A 21,917-nucleotide genomic window follows, 5' to 3' on the forward strand; every position below is an offset into this window, starting at 1 on the left:
GCGTTGCAAAGTTGCGCTACTTATCTCCTCCTAATTAAAAGAAATAAAAAGTGGCGTAATAAAGCTCTGGCTTGTAAAGAAGGTGCCTTTGGTTTAAGGAAGGGCAAAGGTGACAACAAGCTGTTGATTGGCCGTTAATTGCATTCTGGATTGTACAAAATGACGCCAGAGGAGATCGGGTAGGATTTTGTGATGGAATATCACTTGATGAAACAATGTTAAAGGAAGTGTTTCGCAAAGTTAAAAAACTGCTTTAAACAATCAGCATCTGAAAATTAGAAAGAAAGCATTTAGTAAATGGGAAACCAACGCCAAACGCACAGTGCTAGAACCTTATTGACAGAATTTTTATTAAAAATTCCTAAAATAAACAATCAGGCTTGTATTTCATTAAAAGCTCCAGTTTACAGTGCTATTAATTTAAATTCATACGCTTAAAATGAGATTAACTTCAGCTAAGTGGTTTTGTTTGTTTTTTTTTTACTATTCAAGAGTGCTGTTGACTGTCATCTTCATAGAAGCGCTCGAACAAATCTCATAGAAACGTTAAACACATTAAAATAGGCTTGATTAAGCGAAAGAATGGCCTTCTATCGGAGTTTTTGCAATTCTTCCAATATATGGGGACCGCTCATGTGATCAATCGGAAGGCTCGGAAGTGCACTCTGCCTGATGTGGACTTTTAGTGGATACCCAAACGACGAAGGGCCCAAGCACAGAGCACTGTAGGAATGCACGTGTGTGGTTTCTGGGCGAGCCTAATTTTAGACCTGGGAGGGAGGGCTTTTACCGTGTCTTTGTTTACATTAGGCGACAGCTCCACGCTGCCCCATGAACAGGGCTACGAGAGGTATAAACATAGACGGGTTAAAAGGCCACGGAAAAGGCCGGAAATTGAGGCTATGCCATAGCAAATAGCTCAGATTTTGGTATGCAAATACCTCCAGGCAACCAAAAATGGCATTTTCTCTTGCGATTGTAACAATGATTATGAATTATGTTGCCGATTTATAGTGAATATAAATGAAGATGAAGACATTAGTTCGCAGAAATTACTATCAGTCCCTTTGGAGATGCTTTTTCACCGCCAAGTAAAAACTTTGTATGTGTTTGGAAGATATGAACGAAAACATTACTGCTAGTTTAGTTACTCGAATACTAAGGAAAAAGCTAAAAACATCTCTCATAGCTCCTCAAATATTGTGATTGTAGTAAAATTAGGAAAATAATCGTTTACAACTACCTTCATTACTTAAGGTGAATTTCCACAGCACTCCTTCACATATTACACCTCAGGTAAAATTGTGTTTTCCTTTTCTTAGATAACTCAACATTGCTTCGCACACTTACAGTTTGAAATCATCTGTGTCCGTTTTGATATATTAAAATGCTACCCTGCGAAAACCCAGCAGCTACAGATGCATTATTTGTTGACTATTGGCCCCACCTGTCAAAATCCGCATCAAATAAAGACGTACGATTTGCGTGTGCATAGGTCCAAGAACGAATGCTTACACAATCGACATTCAAATTATGCGGTTATTTTTCTTACATTCAAATTTAAATGTCAAGATCATAAAAATAACTTATAAAGCTGACCAAATAACAAAAATACTGCTCAATATTGCTTACATACCTAAAGGTTTAAATGAAGGGACCGAAAAGCCAACAAACATCAACTTTCAATTCCTATAATTAGATGCCATGGCTTAGCACCCGTGCGGATGTTTTTACCAAAGAGCATTGGAAATATTATTTCGTTATAAGAACTCAAATATCCGGCTTAAATCAGTCTACTATAATACTTCCGGAGTTAATAAATCACAGATAGCATAAATTATGTTCTCAAAAAGAAGCATGCTGCTATACGCGGAAATGGGTACGTTTCTCCTTGCGGGAACTTACGCAGAAGAAGAAAACCGAGAAGGCTGCGGCCTGCTGTCTCAGAGAGGGACATGATCAAAAATGAGTTAATCCACGCACAAGCACGCAAAATTGCAAAAACCGTCTTCTTTGCCTTCTTCCACCTTCTCCGGATTGTACCGACTTTCCCGTAAGTAGATGTGTGGGTTGGTCATGGCCCGACGATCCTCTTGTCCCAAAGCTTGGATGGGAGCTGAGAAGCGGATTGGTTGGGTGCAACATGCGCGCACATGCACGCATGAAGATAACGAGTATGCAGGTGCGTGCGTGTATGTGCCTACACATGGGCATTTTGGATTTTATGCTATCTACGTCGAATTAAAAACTCACTACGACTCTTTATTCTGAACGGTGACTCGAATCTTGGCAATTCATTTACTTCACTTTTATGAGGTTAATCATGTTCGCCGTACGTTCATGCCTTGAAAACATATATCTACCCAATAATCTCTTTTAAACTATTATGATAATAACTACCATTAGCTTAAATGACGGCATTTTAGGTTATTTATTAGGCCATTCAGGTGAGACATTCAACTAAACCTATTAGGCGAATTAAAGTCCCATTAATTTAGCCTCGCTCGGGATTTTTGGCATTTACTTACTTCCAAAATTTCTTATCAAGATTGAAGTAGAGCCATAGTGACAATATGAGGTATAAATGGGCCATAGGCTACAGTTAAATTACATAAAATTCATTAACGGATTTTAGATGGCTGTCGTATTTTAGACGTCGAACTAATTGAAAACTCATGATAAGATGCATTAAAACAATATTTTGTTTAACCCAATAGCGTATACGGAGACCATAAATGCGAACCAATATATCTGTTGGAATATTGATATGTTTGCTGCCTTGAAATCAACCTCCTCCTTACGCAAACAGAGAAGACATAATATAGGTTTTATTGGGGTATGATAAACTTCAAGCATTTTACGATTGTCCGTGTGTAAAATCCCTTGTATTTTACATCTGATACATATCTACGAAGGAATAAAAGATTTAATCTCAGAATTCATGGCAGGCATAACAAGGAGCGCAATTGATATGACTTACATCATGCACAACATCTTAAGACAGCGGTATAAGGCTCTCGTTCTCAACGCAATGAGCCATCATGCGCTACTTCAAGCAGTAGTAGTTAATCATACTATATAATCCGACACATTCCCTAGAAGTAGGGTTCGGACTTTTGTTCTGTGAAATTGCGAAAAAGATGGGAACTTGTCGTTTTACATAACTTTTTCTCCGTTGAATTCGAATTTGACCTTAATATCCCTTTTGTAAGATAAGTATTCAATAAATTTTAGTATTAATTCCCACAGTTAGTACTTTAAATTACTTTTTATGCATTAAAGTTTTTGGCCGCTCAATATTATCGCCAGAGGACTGTGTTTGCTCTGTGTACGTGCTATGGACTAGAGTTCTAAATGATCAACACAATTGGCTTGCCGAAGGTCAAACAATTACGTTTAAGATGTACTCGACACACCTCGAAGGTGCGTAATGAAAAAAAAAGCCTTAGAAACAATCGGGACTAGTGCATTAGTCATAAAAAGGTCAAGTTCCTACAAGGCAGAGCAAAGTCTCATTAATGATCCCTAAGAAAACTAGCACTAAAGAGTGAAAGAGAGGCAATGATCTATCTTTATTCTCCAAAATCCCTGCTGATTATTCCTTCATGTGGTGAATATAGTTTTTCCCCTGCAGAGTAAAATAGATGGCTTTAAAACAATTTAAGAAATGGAGGTGGCTAGGGATTGACAATTTCTTAGCTTCTAAAAGCAAAACTTTTTATATGAAGGTGCGATTTGTAGCTAGAAAGGAACTCACTAAAAGTGATTGAAGATTGCAACGGCGATCACTTCAACGACTAAAACACTTGGAGAAGCCTACTTGGGTTATTTGTTTTTAACTCTAAGACACCATAAGAAAGTACTTATTCTTCTTTTATTCCAGGCATAAAACCCTCGGAGGGAGTAATAAAATCGTAACCTCAATTTAACCACGGAAATGGAACAATCAGTCTCCTACGCAGTTTATTCAACTTTTAATGGGGAATTTCAGCCCGTTTGATGAAACCACTAACCGAGATTTTATGATAGGGTTTATTAGATCTCAAATCCCATGAGATCGGTCATGCTTTAGTTGGCTCTCCCAAACCCGATTCTATCAGGTAAAGAGTCGATCAGATTGTAATGCGAAGTGTCTAACATAATACCTGAGTCAACTTTCCGTTAGGTAATTTTTCTTGCTTCTCTAGTGCATAGTATTACGGGAAATAAAAAGACGCTGTTTGGTGCACTAGAGACCTTACATCTTACGCCAAAAGTGCATCGAGTAATGATATGAAGGAAGGTATTTAGGCAGATATTTTTAAAATTTAAAGCTAAAGTCTATTACCCTTTATTTAATGAAGTAGTTATTATTCGTTCAAATAGCAGATGGTTTAATTGAAGGTGCTAAAGCACCTAGTAATCATGATTATGTAATACGTCGGTTGAAATACAGTCTACTCCTTCTGTTTCTTCTTCCTAACGTCTTTTGTAAAGGATTTTCAGAAACCGCTTATTGAGATGAAAATTTTTCAATCATAAGTCAGTTCTTAATTTTCATGGGTTCATTGTAAAGTGCATTTCAGGTTAATTTTCTAAGCAAATGCGTATCGTTCCCAGACTTCCCAGAGGACAAAAGAAGACATATTACTCGGGCAGAACATGCATAAACTACCTGTGGAAGGGTTTAGGGCTACTGTAATGGTTCGGAGGTCAAGCCGTCCGGTAAGGGTATAGTGAAGAAGCCCTAAGTAACCTGTTACCAAAACTGTAAGTTAAATAAGCAATTGAAGTACAGCAAATGATTTATTTTTAGATGCCTTAGAACTCAGGCGCGAGATCAATGAAAAACGAATAAGTAAACATCGGTTTGTTTTTGATTTTCCAAAGCAAGGACTAAAGCAGTTGAATAATATTTCGTTTTGTAGGAAACCCCACATTCATTCATTCGTGTTTTTAGCACACCTGAATTTAGCTGCTCCCACATAAAGTAACCATGTGTACTCGTGGTAGTCGTTACCAAAGCTCCTCTTACCGATGTAAGAAAGTCAAGGAGATCTTCCCACTCTCAAGCCTAATGCGCGCAAAGTTATTCGTAATATGCCGTTATCGATGAGACGTGTTTCATGTTTTGTATCCGAGATACTTTATGCCTGACTGGCGCAAGTTGTCGTGACTGCTGTCGAAATTATGCAGTATTAACGACTTTAAACAAAAAACTATACAAGAAGTAAACTAAATTTCCGCTTTTTACTGCACCACTTTTTTGGATTATCAAATAAGGATATTTAATATGATTCAAATAATTGTTTTATTAGACCCGTTGGTCTCCAAAATTTAAAGCTCTCTAGTTCCTCTTCATTGTATCTCATTTTAATGAGGCAGGGATGAATTCAATGACAAAATACTGCTGACTGTCAGTAGAAAAGTCATTTTAAATGAGTACTGCTGGTAAAAGGCTTATAAATAAATCACTATCAAGGTGAACTTTGCAGTTTTTTCCTGTTAAGGAACAAGCTTAATTAAAGAAATGTTCAAAAATAGGGGTTGATGCTATTGCCACGACTAACTAGCTTTATTACTAACATTACTATAGTGATCCCATCTGTGTTTGTAGGTTGTATTTCCATCCTTTGGCATGCTGTTTGAGCTATGCTTATGGCCTGTTAGCTTTAATGATACAGGAGACATCACATTATCAAAATTATACGATTTGTTTTGCCTCTGAATCATATTCACGTTTTCTTAAAAAAAATTTAACCCAATTTCAAAATCAAAGTTGTAAAGTTCTTTGGATTTATTACCGGTAATATTTTGTAACCGAACATTTTAATGGAAATAAGATTAATGCTTTTAACTCCTCTCTCTTCTTAGGTTAAAAGGCCGTCCTTGAATTAGCTACATCTAGTTTTTCGTAAAAAGTGACTTTAGGGTGTATGTTTACAGGGTAATTAATGCCATTTTAGATTATTTGTGTCATGTGCTAAATATTTATTTAATTGTATAGTCTGAAGCCATACTACCGTATCATTTCAGCTGTTGTTTGAAACCGTATTCAAAAATTTTTAGTCAACCAAAAGGCTTAATTATTATTTTACCTATTTTTGATTGAGACTAACTGTTGTCATGGTTTCCAATCATTTATTGGGAAAACAGTTTGCTTGCATGATGGGAAAAAACGACTAATTTGTACCTTAAATGAACCAAAACTATTCGTTTGCAACGATTTGATACTCTGAGAAAGAATCGTTTCGATGACATCTATCGAAAGCTGGTTTTCAGATCTAGCTTAAGGATTTGTCACTTGCATTTTTTATCTTTAGAAGAAAAGAAGAACATTATAAGCAGTTTTTAAAACATACTATTAGTTTTGCCTTTAGCTTCAAATCGGTGTGAATACTTTGCTATAGTGTAGCCTTACTGGTTTGTTACGGTTTGTGAACATCTAATTTTATCTGCAAAACCATCTAAGGTTTAGGTCACTCATTGCCTTGCTGGTACGAAGCTATAAAGCACCACGAAAACATGCCAAATCAGTACACTTATAGTACTATAGGTCATAACGGTCAACAAGCCCTGTCAAATGCATAATCGATGTGGAATTAGACCATCCAGGGCTTTGTTGATGACTGGTCTCATTAAGTAGGGTGCTTAAGTTGAGTTCTTAAAGCTGGTGCTAATTTTTTTACTCCTGAGACAATTTTGGTGGAGGAAATAACAAAAATATACATAATGTTAATGCATTTATAAAGCAATAAAGAGTCAAGTCCTTTGGTACGAAGGTTTTGAGGACAATATTTATTTTTTTTTATTGAAGCATACCAATATGCGCCTAGTTAATTACGAAAATAGATGGGTTTTCATAGTATTTCATCAGTAGACCCAAAATTGGGTATTTTTGCAAGGATTCGTAGTTGAGAAGTCAATCTCGAGGACGATGCCAAAGCCGAAAATTCGGTGGATGCGTGTTTGTATCACAAACAGGACTCACTTTCATATTTCAGGTAGTTTATAACTTTGTCACTATACTAAAGGGCTTCACAGGAATATATGCTCAACTATATTAGCACTGCAATTATAATTGACTTAGAAGTGGTTAAACCAGTAGGTTTTGCTAAATATTAGTATTCTTAATAACAAATTATTCATTTATCTTTGGTGAACTGTTCTCTACCAAGCACTTTATAATTTACTTTATGAAAAAGCTGCTAGTTCCTTCTTTGCTGTTCGAAAGGTTAATGACGATGGTAGCGATTTTTACCATGAGTTTGATCATGCTATCTCTCAACCAATGCACTTTAACAACAATAATTGTTTAACGCCAAACAAAAACCCAGTAATAAGTTTTAAACTTGCATTACAAATTTATAACAATAGAAATATATGGTGACGTTCTATGGTGCAAATAAAGTTGATGGATACAGGGAGCAAAGGAAGTAAAAGGGGGAATATTTAATTCCACTTATTAGTTTGTTATGGTTAATTCAGTGATATTTCGCATTTTGCCCATAAGTGATTAACAAAGCGCAGTCTAAATCATGCATGATTTATGCGGGGTGGATCCGTGAAATGCTGCACACAACGTCACCCAGACTGGGCTGACAGGGAGGATGTCGTCTTTTCAATCGGCAGTCAATCTGGTCTCTGCGCCTATTTTTATCCCGCCTCTCTGCCTGAGTGCTTGGCAGGTGTTAGCACTCTCCCCGCGACCATCGGATAAAAGGCCGAGACTGTTGTTTCAACTGCATCCGCCATCGATTTCGGACCAGCAGGAGATTGAGTCTCCATGCCCAGTATAATTAGGGCCAGAATAGCCGCAGCCACACAAATCGCGTTGCTGCTTACAGATAAGATGCGTTTCACACTGAATCAGTTTGGCATCATGCATCGTACCACTGGTGTCGCGAAATTCGCAAACAATAGGGCTACTGTTTGTCCCATAATCACTATACAAGTAAACATGCTAAATTTATGCTTAAGATAGTTTTAAACTGTAGTTGTCTATGTTAACCAGATCAAGTTAATGAAATCTTGTGCATTTAAAGTTAAGTCTATTTTACTCTATACGCTATTATTTCATCCACTTTTCATATGAGTTATTCCACATGGAACTCATTGATAAGTGGAATTTTAATCATTATGCGGTGATTTTTATTTTTGAAAACATTTATAGTAGACCTTTTGGGTATTTCAAATATCTTTAATCCAACTATTAATTGTGTAAAATTTCAACGGGTGAGGCTACTACAGGCGAGGAAGGTAGGGTTTATTACCGTGAATATAGTTTCATGAAATGCATATTTAAAGAGGTCCATTTTGATTGTCGTTTTATCTACTGGAGCAATATTTGTTTCTAGCAGGAACAACCACCCGGGTCCCTGACCCATACTTTAAATCGACCGACAAATAAATTTCGTTGTGCTATGAATGCAGTTTTTCCCTTAGTAAACAAAAAATGAAGGAATATTGTAAATGAAGTGTCGAAGAAGAAATTAGGTAGATGCGGACCGGACGCATTGCAAGTTGAAGGACGTGTATGAATGTTGAGTGAAGACCATTATCATGGATGCGAATCGGGTTTTGACAGTTAATCACATCAAGAAATTTGTGTGCATAGTAGACAGCAGATTTAAATGTGGTTTCTAAGTCCTTTTAAAAATCCTCAACTTACAGACAAAATTTGGTTATTTTGCAAAAGATAGAATCGAGATTTATTATCGATAAAAGGGTAATCGTACTCCATAGAATAATGCACAATAAATAGCCATTTAAAGACCCAACCTTCTCTGTGATGATTAAGCAGCTGAATCAAAAAAAATTTTCTGGAGATAGAATAAACATATGGGATGGTGTCGTGCATCAAAAAACCCATATATTTCCCTCTTTTGAAAGTGTATTTTCCAAATAATGGCGCATCATATTCAACTACAAATATCCTCGTGTATAATTTCGTTTGTTTATTTATTTAAAGCGAAATAGCCTTTGGTCTTTTCCCATATTATCTATTGTCCAATAAAGAAATTAGGTCGGTTAATTCAAATATTCAAGAAACTAGTTGTATTTTTGAAAAATTAATTTAAACGTGGTTTTATGTCTGAATAAGGTTTTTCGACACTATCGTGATGACAAAAATATATTGAATGGGAGAAGCTTTAGTGCCTATATGTATTTAACACTCGTTAACTATTGGCTGGGTTGTGCCACGCTCTGCAAAATTTCTACTTTATATGGTATCTTCATGCTGTTTGCAGTCTTTGTTATCAGGCAACTTTTCTATCATTTCCTAGTAAAATATGCGTGAATAAAAGGATCACACGACTAGCGTCCATGTGATTCACAGAGCACATTCAAATTAGTGGGATTAGGAAAGTTTTTGTCTTAATCTTCTGTATTTGCATTTATAGCAGTTAACAGTGCCAAGATTAACATAAGAAAAAAGTGGGAAGTACCAAAAATCTGTCCACTTTCAAATAAGCCACTTATAAGCATGTTTTCCTCTCCCTTCCAGGAATTTGAGTATTCATCGGATTCCCAATTCCAAGCGGCTTAAACAAACTGATAATTTAATGTAACACTTTAGTTGTATACGAATAATAGTTAAGAAAACACCCAAAAGTTGATAGGAAGAAGAACCGCGGAAAAGTGAGAGCGCAAGTCGGCTTTGCTGGATAAAATGTGCGTCTCCACCTTCTGACTCAGTATTTGATCGCTGTATAGTCATATTCAAGTCACAAGTCATGCTTCAGAATGCTCAGATGGTGTTGTTGATACGGATAAGAAGAGCGTGTTGACAGCTTGATGTCTTCATTTGCTACAGTTATACATTGGGATTAAATAAAAAGTGAAAAGCACCGATGCCACGCGATTAACTTTTACCGTTTGCACTAATGCAGCATCATTTCACAAACATTTCTATCATTTAGTTGCAGTTTTGCATTTAGATAACACTAATAAGAATGCACTAGTGAAGTGTGCTCAACATATTTAGGTTAACACGAACTTACATAATCGCAGACACAGTCAAAAGTGTATGGGTAAGAACGCACCAACAATGGGTTTTCAAAGCCTTACCAGTAGATTGTTTTTAATACCTTTAACACAATAGCGTTTGTGAAGTCTTCTCAAGATTTAAATCAAAACTAATTGTTTGCTAGTTAGGGAGAGAATTAATACGAAGCCAGTTCCGCATCTAAGTCATGGAACAGGAAACAAGAAAGTAGTCTAATCACCAAAGAATTCATCCCAATAAAGTTTATTATTTTATTCAAATTTCGAACTAATAACGGAGGTGAGCCACAAGAGGACTTGTTTTATTTTCACGAGTCTAAAAAAATGAATTTTTTTATATGCGGCCAAATCTTTCACCAAAATGCGCTTACTCCACCTATTTCTCTTGGCTTTACAAACCACTTTTTGAGATTTGATAATCTAGTTCTACTCCTGAACATCTCTCCTCCCCCTCTCCCTCTAGCTTTCCTACGAGAAGCCTTTATGCCGCTACTGTCACTCCCAACATCGAATTTGCTCGTAAGCTCAGACGGGAATATATAAGTTGCTAAAATCTCGTCTTTTAGTCACACACACCCAAACACATCCAAAGTTTGTGTATACCGCACCTTTTGAACCCACTTTAATTGTCGTTAAACCTAAAGACATTGGTTTACTAACAAAACAACTAAATCCAGACAGTCCCTGTTGTTGTGCGAAATAAACTAACTCGTAATGAGTGGAGTATGGCACATCTCCTTTTAATGGACACTGGTGCTGCTACTGTGAACGAATGCGTGAGAAGAAACATGACTAAGGGAAATGATAATGAGTGCTCATTCAAACGCAAGCCTGAAGTCGTGCGTGTCACAGAATTCATTTACTCTCAAATACACAGGGTAATATACAAGCCAATAATGTTAAAATATTTCCTCAAAATAGGCGATGCATTTGCAGAGTAGATTACATATTATAAGAGCATCATTTCAAATCCAGCTTTTACTGAGGTCAATAAAACTACCAGCATTTCACCTTTAGTGTTTAGCAAGTACACTGAAATTATCGAATTCATACAAAACTGGTTAGTTATACACTAATCCTCTACAATTTCCTTAATTCTGTGGTAAAGATATTTCAGTGAAAATAGCATATGCAGTCATTTTAGTCGAATAAAATATTTTTCAAACACGGCAATCCAAACGACCTCTAATCAAGCTCGTTGACAAAACCAGAATAAAATTGGGATTTGTTAAGCTTGTGGAGTCAGAGGTATCCTAAAGTTTTAAGCTACTAAATAAACTAGATTTCATCATCTTGTTATAACGTGTTTTTTCAGCACCTCGTATTTCCAAAACAAATCATCCTGTGGTTTTTCACACCATTTCAATCAATGTGTCTATAAGCTTACTGAATGAGAATAGGTAGGTAGGTATAACTGAAAATATTGGAAGTCGACTGCACACCGAGCTTTCAATTCTTCCTTTATTCAGAAAGGGCGAATCTCAGAAGCCAACTACGAGTTTGTACTCGATTTTGTCAAATTGGTATTAGTCACTTGTGAGCAAGTTATGCAGCTAATTCTTTACAATTTACCATTTACGTATGCAAATCTATTATTCAGTTGCCATTCAGTTTCAAGTATATGCTTATTTACCTTCATACATGAAAAAGGTGAAATAACTAATAGGAATGTAGTGCCTGAATATGTTGTGGTCCAGCTATAGACAAAGAAAACTTGTGCTCCCATGATGGAAACTTAGTGTAGTAGTTTAAAATTAGAAAGTGAGGATAACGGACCCTGTTATGAGACACTTAGAAGTTTACACAAAAGAGATCTAACATATGAACAAAGTATCCGCGGTCCTTTTACAACAGGAGTAATAGATTGGTTTATAATCTCAGTCGAAAATGGCAGCTAAAATTCTACCTTAATACTGAAGGTTCGGGCGAAACTGACTTTAGTGAAACTTCATAATATGATGCATGATACTCAGGTAATTATAAAAATTAGATTGGAATGCTATTTTGTGTGCGTTTGCTGGGACAGCAAGTAGTGGTGTGATTTTCCACCACAAATGATTGAGAAGCATTAATCCTTTTTTACCAATAATTGCTAGATTTTAAATAAAACGTCAAGAATACTACTTATGCTTTATCTAATAATAAAAACATGTCTAAATATTAAGCAGTGTACCTTATCAGCGAAAGAGCTTTGGTTCTGTGAATTTTCTAAACTAAAATGTTGATTTATTGAGATCTGCCACACTTTCGATACTTAAATCAACATGACCACCTTACTTCCTGCTCACAAAAGGCGCTATTTAAAAAGAATTCACCGTTTATGAGTTTATGTAGTGCCCCTGCAAATTGTACTTTTATGCCTCCGTAAGACCCATGCCCCACCATTGACTGCATCAAATATCACAATTTAAGTGTAGCGTTTTGGGGACAGTTCCGCGATTGATTCCACATGCTGCTATTTTACGCTTTGTCTATCATTCATCGTTCATTAAGGCAAAGACCATAACCTTCTTTTTGGACGGATAAATTAACGTGGCTTTGGGCATATTAAGATCAAATTGACACGTGATTTTCCTCGTCCCCCCTTCCATTTTGCTCCTAATAGTTGTGATCAGCATTTGATTATTTGTTTATCCAAATTGCTCAGCGATCGTTGCACATCCTGTTAGACCTTTCTCCATGCATTAAAACTCTTTCCCTTTTGGTGTTAATGGAATACTGGTTGTGAAACAGACGCAGGGAGTTTGGAGAAGGTGTGGTATCATTATGCATTACATTTGCATTCAATGAATTTTGATTTAATCTTCATGACCACGTTTTGTATTTCACAGTAAGATTCTTGAAGTTACCTTATTAATTGAGAGAAAGTGTTTTGATACTACTGACAGGCTTTTGAAAATAAAGTAGCTTTTAATAGGAGATCCTATAGTTGTTGGTGGTTTTATAAGCAATATGTATATAATTAGTGATAGAATAATGCAAGAACACCTCCATTAACCTGCATATGAGTAACCTTACCCGTACCAAAAGGAAAACATGCCAGTCTATCTCATACGGAATTACATATGAGGTTACGGATAGCTAAACCTTCCTAGGATACCTAAATTGACGTTTGGATGTCTTGTATCTGGAATACATGCTTTATGGATGGGAATGAGTGCAAAGGTCAAATAAGCTCTACCGCATCTACTGCAGCTTCGAATTGTGGAAGCGTTACTTCTGCGTAACACTGGGAACCACATTTAACGAAACAGATCATGAAAGACTCTGATTCCAATTTGAGAGAACAGTCAACCATAAACTCTGGGCTATCTTATTCTGCATTTTCACAATGACAGAAACAAGCGGACAGAATACTCTCTGTGAAAGAGTGCATAATAAAGTGCTCTTCCAAAACAGTGCCTAGAGAATTAAAAGGAAATTACAATGTCTTCGTAAACGAAAAATATATGCACAATCGTCGCAACTCAATGAGGACAGGAATAACACCTCGAAGCGATTCAAACCATCTTGACTCCCTTTGGTGACTAACGCGTAAAAGCCTACGAAAGATTTTTCACTGAGCCGTCCTCAAAGCAGTGGTGCCTTTCTTGAGTGAATTATACTTTAAGCTACTAAATGCGCTTTCGTTGCTTAATCATTTAACAGATAAACCAAATTTGAAATGGACTCATCTTTCCAGGAGGCAGAGAATAATGCCCATATGAACCTTTTGTGATAAATTTCCACTAAATAAATTGGTTACTTAAAAAATATAAACCTTAGTGTTGCCTTCGATAAGCACTTTTTAAACTCCTGCATTTGCAGCTACCTTTCATCTTTTCCAACTCAGGGAGTAATCAATACTCCGCATCTTCGAATGAGACTTTTGGTAGGTAACAGCAGGATTCTAAAACAAGTGTCGGCTAGGTGGATTAAATATTCTTAAATGCTTTTTCCTTTTTCATTTTAGTAGCGAATTTTTACTGATAAACACATTGTATTCTTAATAGGCATAAAACTTTCACGATGCTAGGGCGAGGTTTGTGCAAGGGGATTAGAAAATTTGTTTTTAATTGATATAACCGATTATTGGCTCCGCAAAATTGTAGAAAGCAATTAGTAATGATAACTTGTTTAAAATCTTGCATGAACAGGTTTTTGGATTTTTAACAAGTATTAAACAAAAGCCTTAATGATTTAATTCTATTTCATAAGAGAAGTTTACATAATTTTATGAGGTGACTTCTAGTCTGTATGAAAATATTAGAATATTCAGTTCTCGTACTTAAAATTTTAATCTGGAAATGTTGTCTCTTATTGAAATGTTAATTTTTGCCTATATAATTGTTTTTTGATAAAAATTAGTTCTTAAAAGAGTTCATTCGCCAAACTTTCTTGCACACCGTATTCATGATGGTATATTTAACGGTCCTCATGTAAGAATAAGCTCGTTGTGTGTATTAAACAGCGCTATGTCCATTGAAAACGGCGCCAAATGGTGGTTGTGACTTTGAGCATAATCATGACATTTTGCATTGTTCCCGAGGCTGGTTTTGCGATCTATATATAGTTATGGAAAAGGCCGGTGATTCTGTCGACATCACATACTAGCCTCTACAAAACCCACGAACCATTGCCCAATGCATCAAATAGTGCAACATCAGTGCGGCGTTTTTCCAAATTAGTTGAGTAAATGAATCCACAAATCAATTCCCAGGTCTCTTTCTCACCTCATTTACTGTTTTACAAAATATTTTATCGCAATGTTTCGCACGATTCACCAACTCTTGATCTAAATGAAACCAACCAATTTCTAGTAGTGTCCAAAGATTGTGCAAATTAGCAGAGGACACAAAGACAAATTTTTTGGGGAAGTTTAGCGAATTAAAAACTTCTCAACACAAAGTAGACAATGTTAAAATAAAATTGCATTAGATAATAATAATATTTTCTCCACTGTCATACTTGCATCTGATTATTTCTTAAATTGTTTGAACATTAGAAGCAATATTGGGTGTTTGCTTTTTAATTATTAAGGGTAGGTTTCGCTCATTGATAGCAAACTACCTAGTAGCAATCTGAATTCAAAATTGTGTTTTCTTTTTATCGTAGGCTATCACAAATAAGTATGGTAAAAGAAAGGAAGGTTTTTATGTCTGATTTTGTTCATTGTAACGGCCATACCAGAAACCATGACAACACGTACCTTGGGTAATTTATCTTTTCATTAGTGAATAGGGAGTAAACGACTACAACCATAACGTACTAGGTATGGTTCAACTGAACGAAAGGGTTGCTTTTATTTCACACCTTGACACCTTTATATGCAGCAACCACTATTAAAAGGTGATCTTCAGGTGAGTTTCATGTAGTTTGACATTATATGGTAGAGCAAGTTTATTGTTAGACGTTGACAAAAGTCTTGTAACTTCAAAAAGTATTGGATATTGGTAGTTTAATTAGGGTTCTTACTAACACGCCCCAGTCGGGACAATAATTGGACACTCTGCAAACAATCAATACCTAACTTCTAAAAATGCAAATCAACGTGAGTACAGTTAAAAATGCCATATGATTCGTGATGCATTCTAAGACGGCAGATGGAGCAAATGTTGACAGTCAATGCGGATGTTAAGAGAACGGGCATAGGTAAAACGAGGGGTGGCGCGAGGAGACGCTGCGTAGGTGAAGGTGGTGGTGGCAGTGGCGAAGGAGCAGCAGTGCAGGAATCAGCGATTACCGGCCGTATGGTTGAGTCGCTCTCGCAATCTGTCAGTGGAACGATGGGAGAATTAGTGGTGGTGGTGAATGAGATCAGACGCCTCGAATAAACAGCGAACTGCTGTTACACAATTCTCACAAGTGAGCAGATGGTCTTACTAAGTAAACACACTGGTTTTATTGCAGCAATTGGTAGGTGAAGCCATCCTATTGCACTCAACAGTTCGTTGTTTTGACACTTCGTCAAAAGCAAAATGACTAAAAGTTGCAAACTGAACCCAAGTAATCAAGTTTGAGGACATCGCTTACTAACGCTCAGCGAAAAACAATGAATCCAAGCGGCAATTCACTTACTTCCAAAAAAGGTACACCATCACACTGGAATAGAGCACTAAAACAAAGCTGCAATTGTCATATCTAAAGCTTATGTATAGACTGCCCTACTATCATAATCTACCATTATACTAGGTGGATGAATTCTTCCTAAGTTAATTAATTTATTGTTTTCGTAATAGCACATTTAAGAATTATGAGGGCTTAAGGTTTAGGTTTCCTTCTATATCAGATTACTTGTACTCACTACTTTATTCCAAGCTTTATACACACCTTGTTGATCGAAAGCCCTGCACTGTATGGCTCTTTAATGGAGCAGCCTTAAGGACTAAAATAAATCAGCCATTTGATAAATATATCTAGTCAGTAGTTTCGTCGGCAAAAGACTTCTTGGTTACTTTTTATTGTGTCAATAATTGCATTTTCATGTTTATAAAAAGAAGGAACATGCTGGCTTCCTCTGCGTCACTGTAAACTCCAAAATTTTGCATAAAGAGTTACTGAATTTTAGTGAAATTGCAGTATTCCAACAGAGTGCACTTTATAGAAGTAAAGCTTAATGTAAGGTTTTCATATTTTCAGGTAAATGTACTTCAGTTTGTACTACATCATTGGCTACAATAATTTTTGAAGCTATGACGTATTCAAAATGGCTTTGTATAATCTACACAATTAATTCAATTCAAAGAAACTTTAAAATGCTGAAGCGTAGACTGCTCAGATGGCATTTAGGTACATGCGGTTTCAGTGAGGTTATGATTTTTCTTAATCAAAATTTGTTGCTTTTAAAATGACCAAACCGGTAGTTGGCCTCTGTTCGTTAAATTTTGAATATGGGTTAAACAACAGAGAGGATCTGATTTCGCTGTGCTACCACATCAGCACACCTGAACTGCCATTCAGGTTCCAAATTTTCCAAGTAATCGCAAATAGTTGTATAGAGTTTGACCCCGATCTCAAAATGTATGTATGGCTGAGTTTTTGAACTTATTGGCATCATGTTTATTTGCGGTAGAAAATAGTGGCAGTAGTTTTGTAATAATCTTGCACCTTAACGAAAATTTAATTTTTCTTTCAATTAAAAGTCTTAGCAGTGACTTGTGCTTTTACAATATTAGATGGAAAGAAACAACGTTCTATAAAAATGTGGAAATGATGAGAATTTCATTATTTTTGTTTCTTTAAAGAGCGACTTTTGTGGACGATTGATTTAGTTAAAATGATGTTTAATAGTTCCTGCATGAACCCATGGTACTTTGAATTGCCACATTTATCGCAAATTTATCCCTCGTAGTGTTTATCTGCTCTACAAAGGTTTATAAAAATGTTAAAAAGACGTTACAACACAAATGTTCAAAGTTGATTGCACTGACAGCCCTTCCCTTCCTTCTCTTGTACCTCGTTTCAGCACCTTACCCGGAATTTCTTATGCATCCACACAAACACAGTCTACTTCCAGACAATAGACCCATCTCCGTCTAGTCTGTTCTCATTGGCACCTATACAGCATTGGACGTGAGTAAAACTGCCTGTCCCTTTCACCGAAATCGTCCAATAGTTCGAATTCTAGCACATATTTTTCCACAAATACGATGCTTTTATAAGAAAGTTTTGTGGTGCCTATTTATTGCACGCTTATCCCTTTCATTTTTCGAGGCTTGTTTGAATAAACACATCGGTACGTAACTTGGTGCAGGAGGCTGGCCTCTAAGGCGAAAGACCTATAATGATTATTTGCGCTCACTCCAAACCTCCAGAGCCTAAGTATCTTTTGAATGGGTTACCTTTAAAAACTAGACGGAGTTACCTGAACCACACAAAACTATAGTTTTTTTCTTGATTTCTTCATATCCTTGGAAAGCTTATCGCCGCTACAATCCTTCTAACTCGATTTCCTGACTACTTTAATACTCACTTCAACATTATAATCGAAATGAAATTTTTAAAGGCCGTTTTCATTTTCTTTACCATTTTCTAAAATTTGTTTACGAATTTGCGCTCCTTCAATTAAATTTTTCGCCTCCACTCTAAGTACTGCTCGTGATTGGGAACTGAAATGCTCTGACGGTCTTTTTTACAAAGAATTTTTCGTATCAATAACTCCAGCTGCAAAATAAAGCAGGACCCATTAAGTTCTTTGGCATCATTCGTCAAATCGATCTGAAGTTTAGTGTGCGTTTTGATTCGTAGTGATCATCAGGGGCAGTTATCCCGGCCTATACTGATAACGGCTGTGTGGAAAAAAATTCGGGTGCTTTAATGGGTTCATACATCCCAGTCTTCCAATTGGTTGAGATTAATTTTAACTTCCTGCTAATTTTAGGTGGAGTTTAATCATTAACCAATGAGATGCGGGAATCGGGTATTAATGAGCCTGTTGGTTGGATAAGGCACTCAATGCTGTACTCAATGCAAACACAGGAAGGTATATAAAGGGATGCATTTTCAAACTTTATCAGATTACGAAATAGATCCAATTTACCACCACAAGCATGCGTGCAATGTTAGCTGTCCTCCTCTGTGCCTTATCCGTAGGTGACCCATGTTGCGATTTATATGCTATATTTTTAATTCAACCTCCTCTCAAGTTACACACTTAATTCTATTTTTGAATGAATTTTCCAAATAAAAGATTTGGTTATTTTTGAGTAGTTAAATCAACCATGAACGGACGTAGTAGGTGCTAATTTAAAACTTCTTAAACGCCTTAGCACTTGAACTACCTCCCCGAACTTTCATTCATGACTCCGTCAGATATGGCATTCACCAGACACAGCGTTAAAATGCAAGTAATAGATAACCAAAATGGCTTTTTTATTTCCAATTTTTACGCACGCCTCTTATTGCAGTTTTTCGGCTGCGTGTCAATGGCCCATCCTTTGTCCGATGAAGAGAGCTTGGAGCTATTTAAGCGCTACTTCGATCCTATCCGATTCGCGATGGGTCGTAAGTAATTCAAGTGACTTATTTAGTCCCCACATTACGACCTCACCTTTATCGAAGGTTAATTAAGGATTTATCCATAAAATCGGAATGGTTTTGTTCTATGCTACCGGCTTGGTGTGAATTGATGCTGTCTCAGTAAATAGGTAAATTTGTTAAGCTTACGATATCCATTGCAGCTACAGATGATAGACTAAAATCGGTAACAAGTAAATTTGTCAAAACTGCTCCGTCAATCTTCCCTAATGAGCGGGCAGAGATGCATGGTTTTTTTGCAACCTTATGCTCTTGGCATTAAATGCAAGGAAATGGGCAAAATGCACTTACGGTGCAATTTATAATTCGGTCCATAATAAACAGCACCAAGAAGAACTCATCAGCATTACTTATTGTCTGATCTACCTCTGTTAGATTTCACCAACAAGATATAAGCTAATGTGGCAACATATCCACTTTGCTCGGGCCACTTACCCAACAAGATTATTGAGACTGCTTTTTCCACTTTTAGCCATTCGTACCAAGGAGGATTTGGATAAGCGTGAAGCGGTCGTCGCCTCGAAGCGATACTTTGACCCCATCCTCTTCAAGCACGCCTATTAGAACAGTGCCTGTAGAGCGAACCCTTTCTTTGTGTTATGCACAGTAAACAATCGGCATACATTTACTACATGACTGGACTCTTTAAATGGTGGGATTGGGGGCGAGGATGGTGGGGGAGGTGGGGTGAGAGGTGACCTAATTTGCTTTCAAGAGGATGTATTTGTGTACGCGTGTGCACAATGTGAAGTCGGTTCCTTTAAATCACACTATACCAGACAATGTATAAATCCTCAAACGAGGCTTATGATCATCTTCGCAACACGTGATCCACTTTTCAGTGGTCATCTAATCTGTGCTTGTATGCTATCATCGTGGAGTATGCATTTTATTACAACCCAGCTACACTTAACATACATACGTCTGAAGTTCACTTGAATTTTTGCATTGTTTATAACTACAATTGGTTTTGAGGGGTTGTTTTAAAATTGATTACATTTAATATCCGTAGTAAGACAGCTTAGAATTAGGTTCTCGTCTTTACTGAAGCAGATGACAAGTCAAATCAACGTGCACATTGTAGAAGAGAGTATTTATTATTTGCAGTATGACACTTGCCACTTATAAGATCGGGTATTTTGGTCTATTAATCGAGATGGATGACACGAGTTAGTACATTAATCCCAGTGCTGCCTTCTATGGTCTCTTATTTAAACACACTGAATTTATATTTAGTCAAACTGCAGTCACATTTATTACCGTCAGATTTATGAGAAACGCAACCTGGGCATAGTTGTAACCGACCTATAACAACCACAAGTCTCTAAGTAATTCTGAAAGAGAGTAAAAGATAGATTTGGCATTTCGTCTTAACCGAAAAAAAAATTTTGATGCATATTTGTATATTTAACTTCAAACACCCTAAAATATTTTAAATAAGCAGACTGAGTGAAGTTATTATTTACCATGTTAATTATATGGAGCAACATCGCCGTCGCTTGGAATTTATACTCCGGTTAAATACCAAATTTGACTGCCTGAATTATGAGTTGGAGGATCAGGAGGGTATATACATAAAGAAATATCAAAAAAAAATATATACGTTCACTTTAAGAGTTTAGTAAAGCCGAAATTTAGAACAACACAAAATGATACCCTACTGCTTTGCTTAATACTTAACAATGGATCTTAATGCCGGTTTTATGAATTCTCAATTTGGACTCCTTGATGTGCTCATTATACGCCCTTTTGATCAAGTGTCTCAATCAGCAAATTCAGATCAGTGCAAAGGTCATTTGAAACCCAAAATTTAGTCTACCAATCGCAAAAGCATCGAGAATGAATTGATTCAGGGGCGATGAATTGCGGGTGCGTACTACCTTTAAAATCTCCTCACAAAATCGTGCTACTCAAATGTTAACTCAAACAGAACCCTGCATTGATCGACGAAGGGGCTGTTCTCCTGCGTTCCTTCAACACCTCTTATCGACTAAATACTCTTTAAAAGTTCTAAACAGTTTTACTGCTTTTTAAGATTTCTTGGTTGGGTGAGACATTTCGTACGCAGTTCCCTCACATAGATTATCAGGAAAAAACAGAGAACCCTATCGAGTCACGACTTTGCAAATGCCCAGTTTAAGTAATCACTTCAAACACCTAATGCTCATGCTCTTAAATAAAAAGGGACGATTTTCCAGTCGCGTTGTAGGTATTTGTTAGGCGAATTGGATGATCAAATGCCAGTGGACCTAATTTTCCCAACTCTAATCTACGCACGCCGATCCTTTTTATCCTCGGCGTTGGTATTGCATTGAAAATGCCATATCCTTTTAACGTTTGGAATAAAAGGCGATATCTCCGATTCGATAGAAATTGTTTCCATGGCTCATCAAAAATAAATTCTACTTGCTTAATTTAGTAGCATAAGAATCGAATTAATGACAAGGTGAAGGCTCCACATGCTGCTGGATGGCCGCTAATACGCGCCACCGCAGTAGATAGGTTGATCAGTTAACTTGTGGCGCTCTGCTAGCTAGAGAGATCAAGCAGGCCAGTTTGATGTGGTAGTTCCAGGACTGAATTTGGGAATTTACATAAACAAATGGAGCCAACAACACCAGCAAACGCTCTATTGCAAAACCAATTAAGCGTGCAGCTTCTACACGAATCCAAGTAAGGTTCTGCTACGTAAGTGGTGTTAGTTTAGTTTCTGTTGATCAAAGTGCGCAACCAGAGGTAGAGCTCGCTGTTCAGCTAGGATGCGACCAAAGCGTTCACAACTTAGTCACTTGTGCTTAGTTCAAGTTTGCAGAGAAAACTCCGTGCACGACATCGGGTCGCCCTCCATCCTTCAGCCAGTTTCAAGTGCAAAGAACAGGATGTTTATGGTAGTGGGTAGACCACCTAACGCCTCG

General features: G+C 36.9%; 3 protein-coding genes across 3 annotated transcripts; all 3 read left to right on the forward strand. All coding sequences in view use genetic code 11, as the record gives it.

Moving 5' to 3' along the window:
• Nucleotides 1-7,589: 7,589 nt before the first annotated feature.
• Nucleotides 7,590-9,529, forward strand: EGR_06035 (hypothetical protein; the record flags this gene model as incomplete). Its single annotated transcript, XM_024495284.1, has 2 exons — nucleotides 7,590-7,772; nucleotides 9,488-9,529. 2 exons carry the CDS (start codon nucleotides 7,590-7,592, stop codon nucleotides 9,527-9,529), a joined length of 225 nt encoding a protein of 74 aa, XP_024350239.1.
• A 480-nt stretch (nucleotides 9,530-10,009) lies between these two features.
• EGR_06036 (hypothetical protein) lies at nucleotides 10,010-16,817 on the forward strand (the record flags this gene model as incomplete). Its single annotated transcript, XM_024495285.1, has 12 exons — nucleotides 10,010-10,013; nucleotides 10,214-10,506; nucleotides 10,665-10,865; nucleotides 11,457-11,637; nucleotides 14,219-14,293; nucleotides 14,335-14,405; nucleotides 14,687-14,801; nucleotides 14,905-14,983; nucleotides 15,082-15,180; nucleotides 16,206-16,320; nucleotides 16,464-16,572; nucleotides 16,606-16,817. 12 exons carry the CDS (start codon nucleotides 10,010-10,012, stop codon nucleotides 16,815-16,817), a joined length of 1,554 nt encoding a protein of 517 aa, XP_024350240.1.
• Nucleotides 16,818-18,515: 1,698 nt separating this feature from the next.
• Nucleotides 18,516-19,566, forward strand: EGR_06037 (hypothetical protein; the record flags this gene model as incomplete). The annotated part of the gene is made up of 3 exons (XM_024495286.1): nucleotides 18,516-18,554; nucleotides 18,873-18,969; nucleotides 19,475-19,566. The coding sequence occupies 3 exons, from the start codon at nucleotides 18,516-18,518 to the stop codon at nucleotides 19,564-19,566; spliced, it is 228 nt and encodes a 75-aa protein (XP_024350241.1).
• Nucleotides 19,567-21,917: the final 2,351 nt, after the last annotated feature.

The sequence above is a fragment of the Echinococcus granulosus genome (genome assembly GCF_000524195.1).
Source record: "Echinococcus granulosus chromosome Unknown EG_S00050, whole genome shotgun sequence".
NCBI lineage: Eukaryota > Metazoa > Platyhelminthes > Cestoda > Cyclophyllidea > Taeniidae > Echinococcus > Echinococcus granulosus.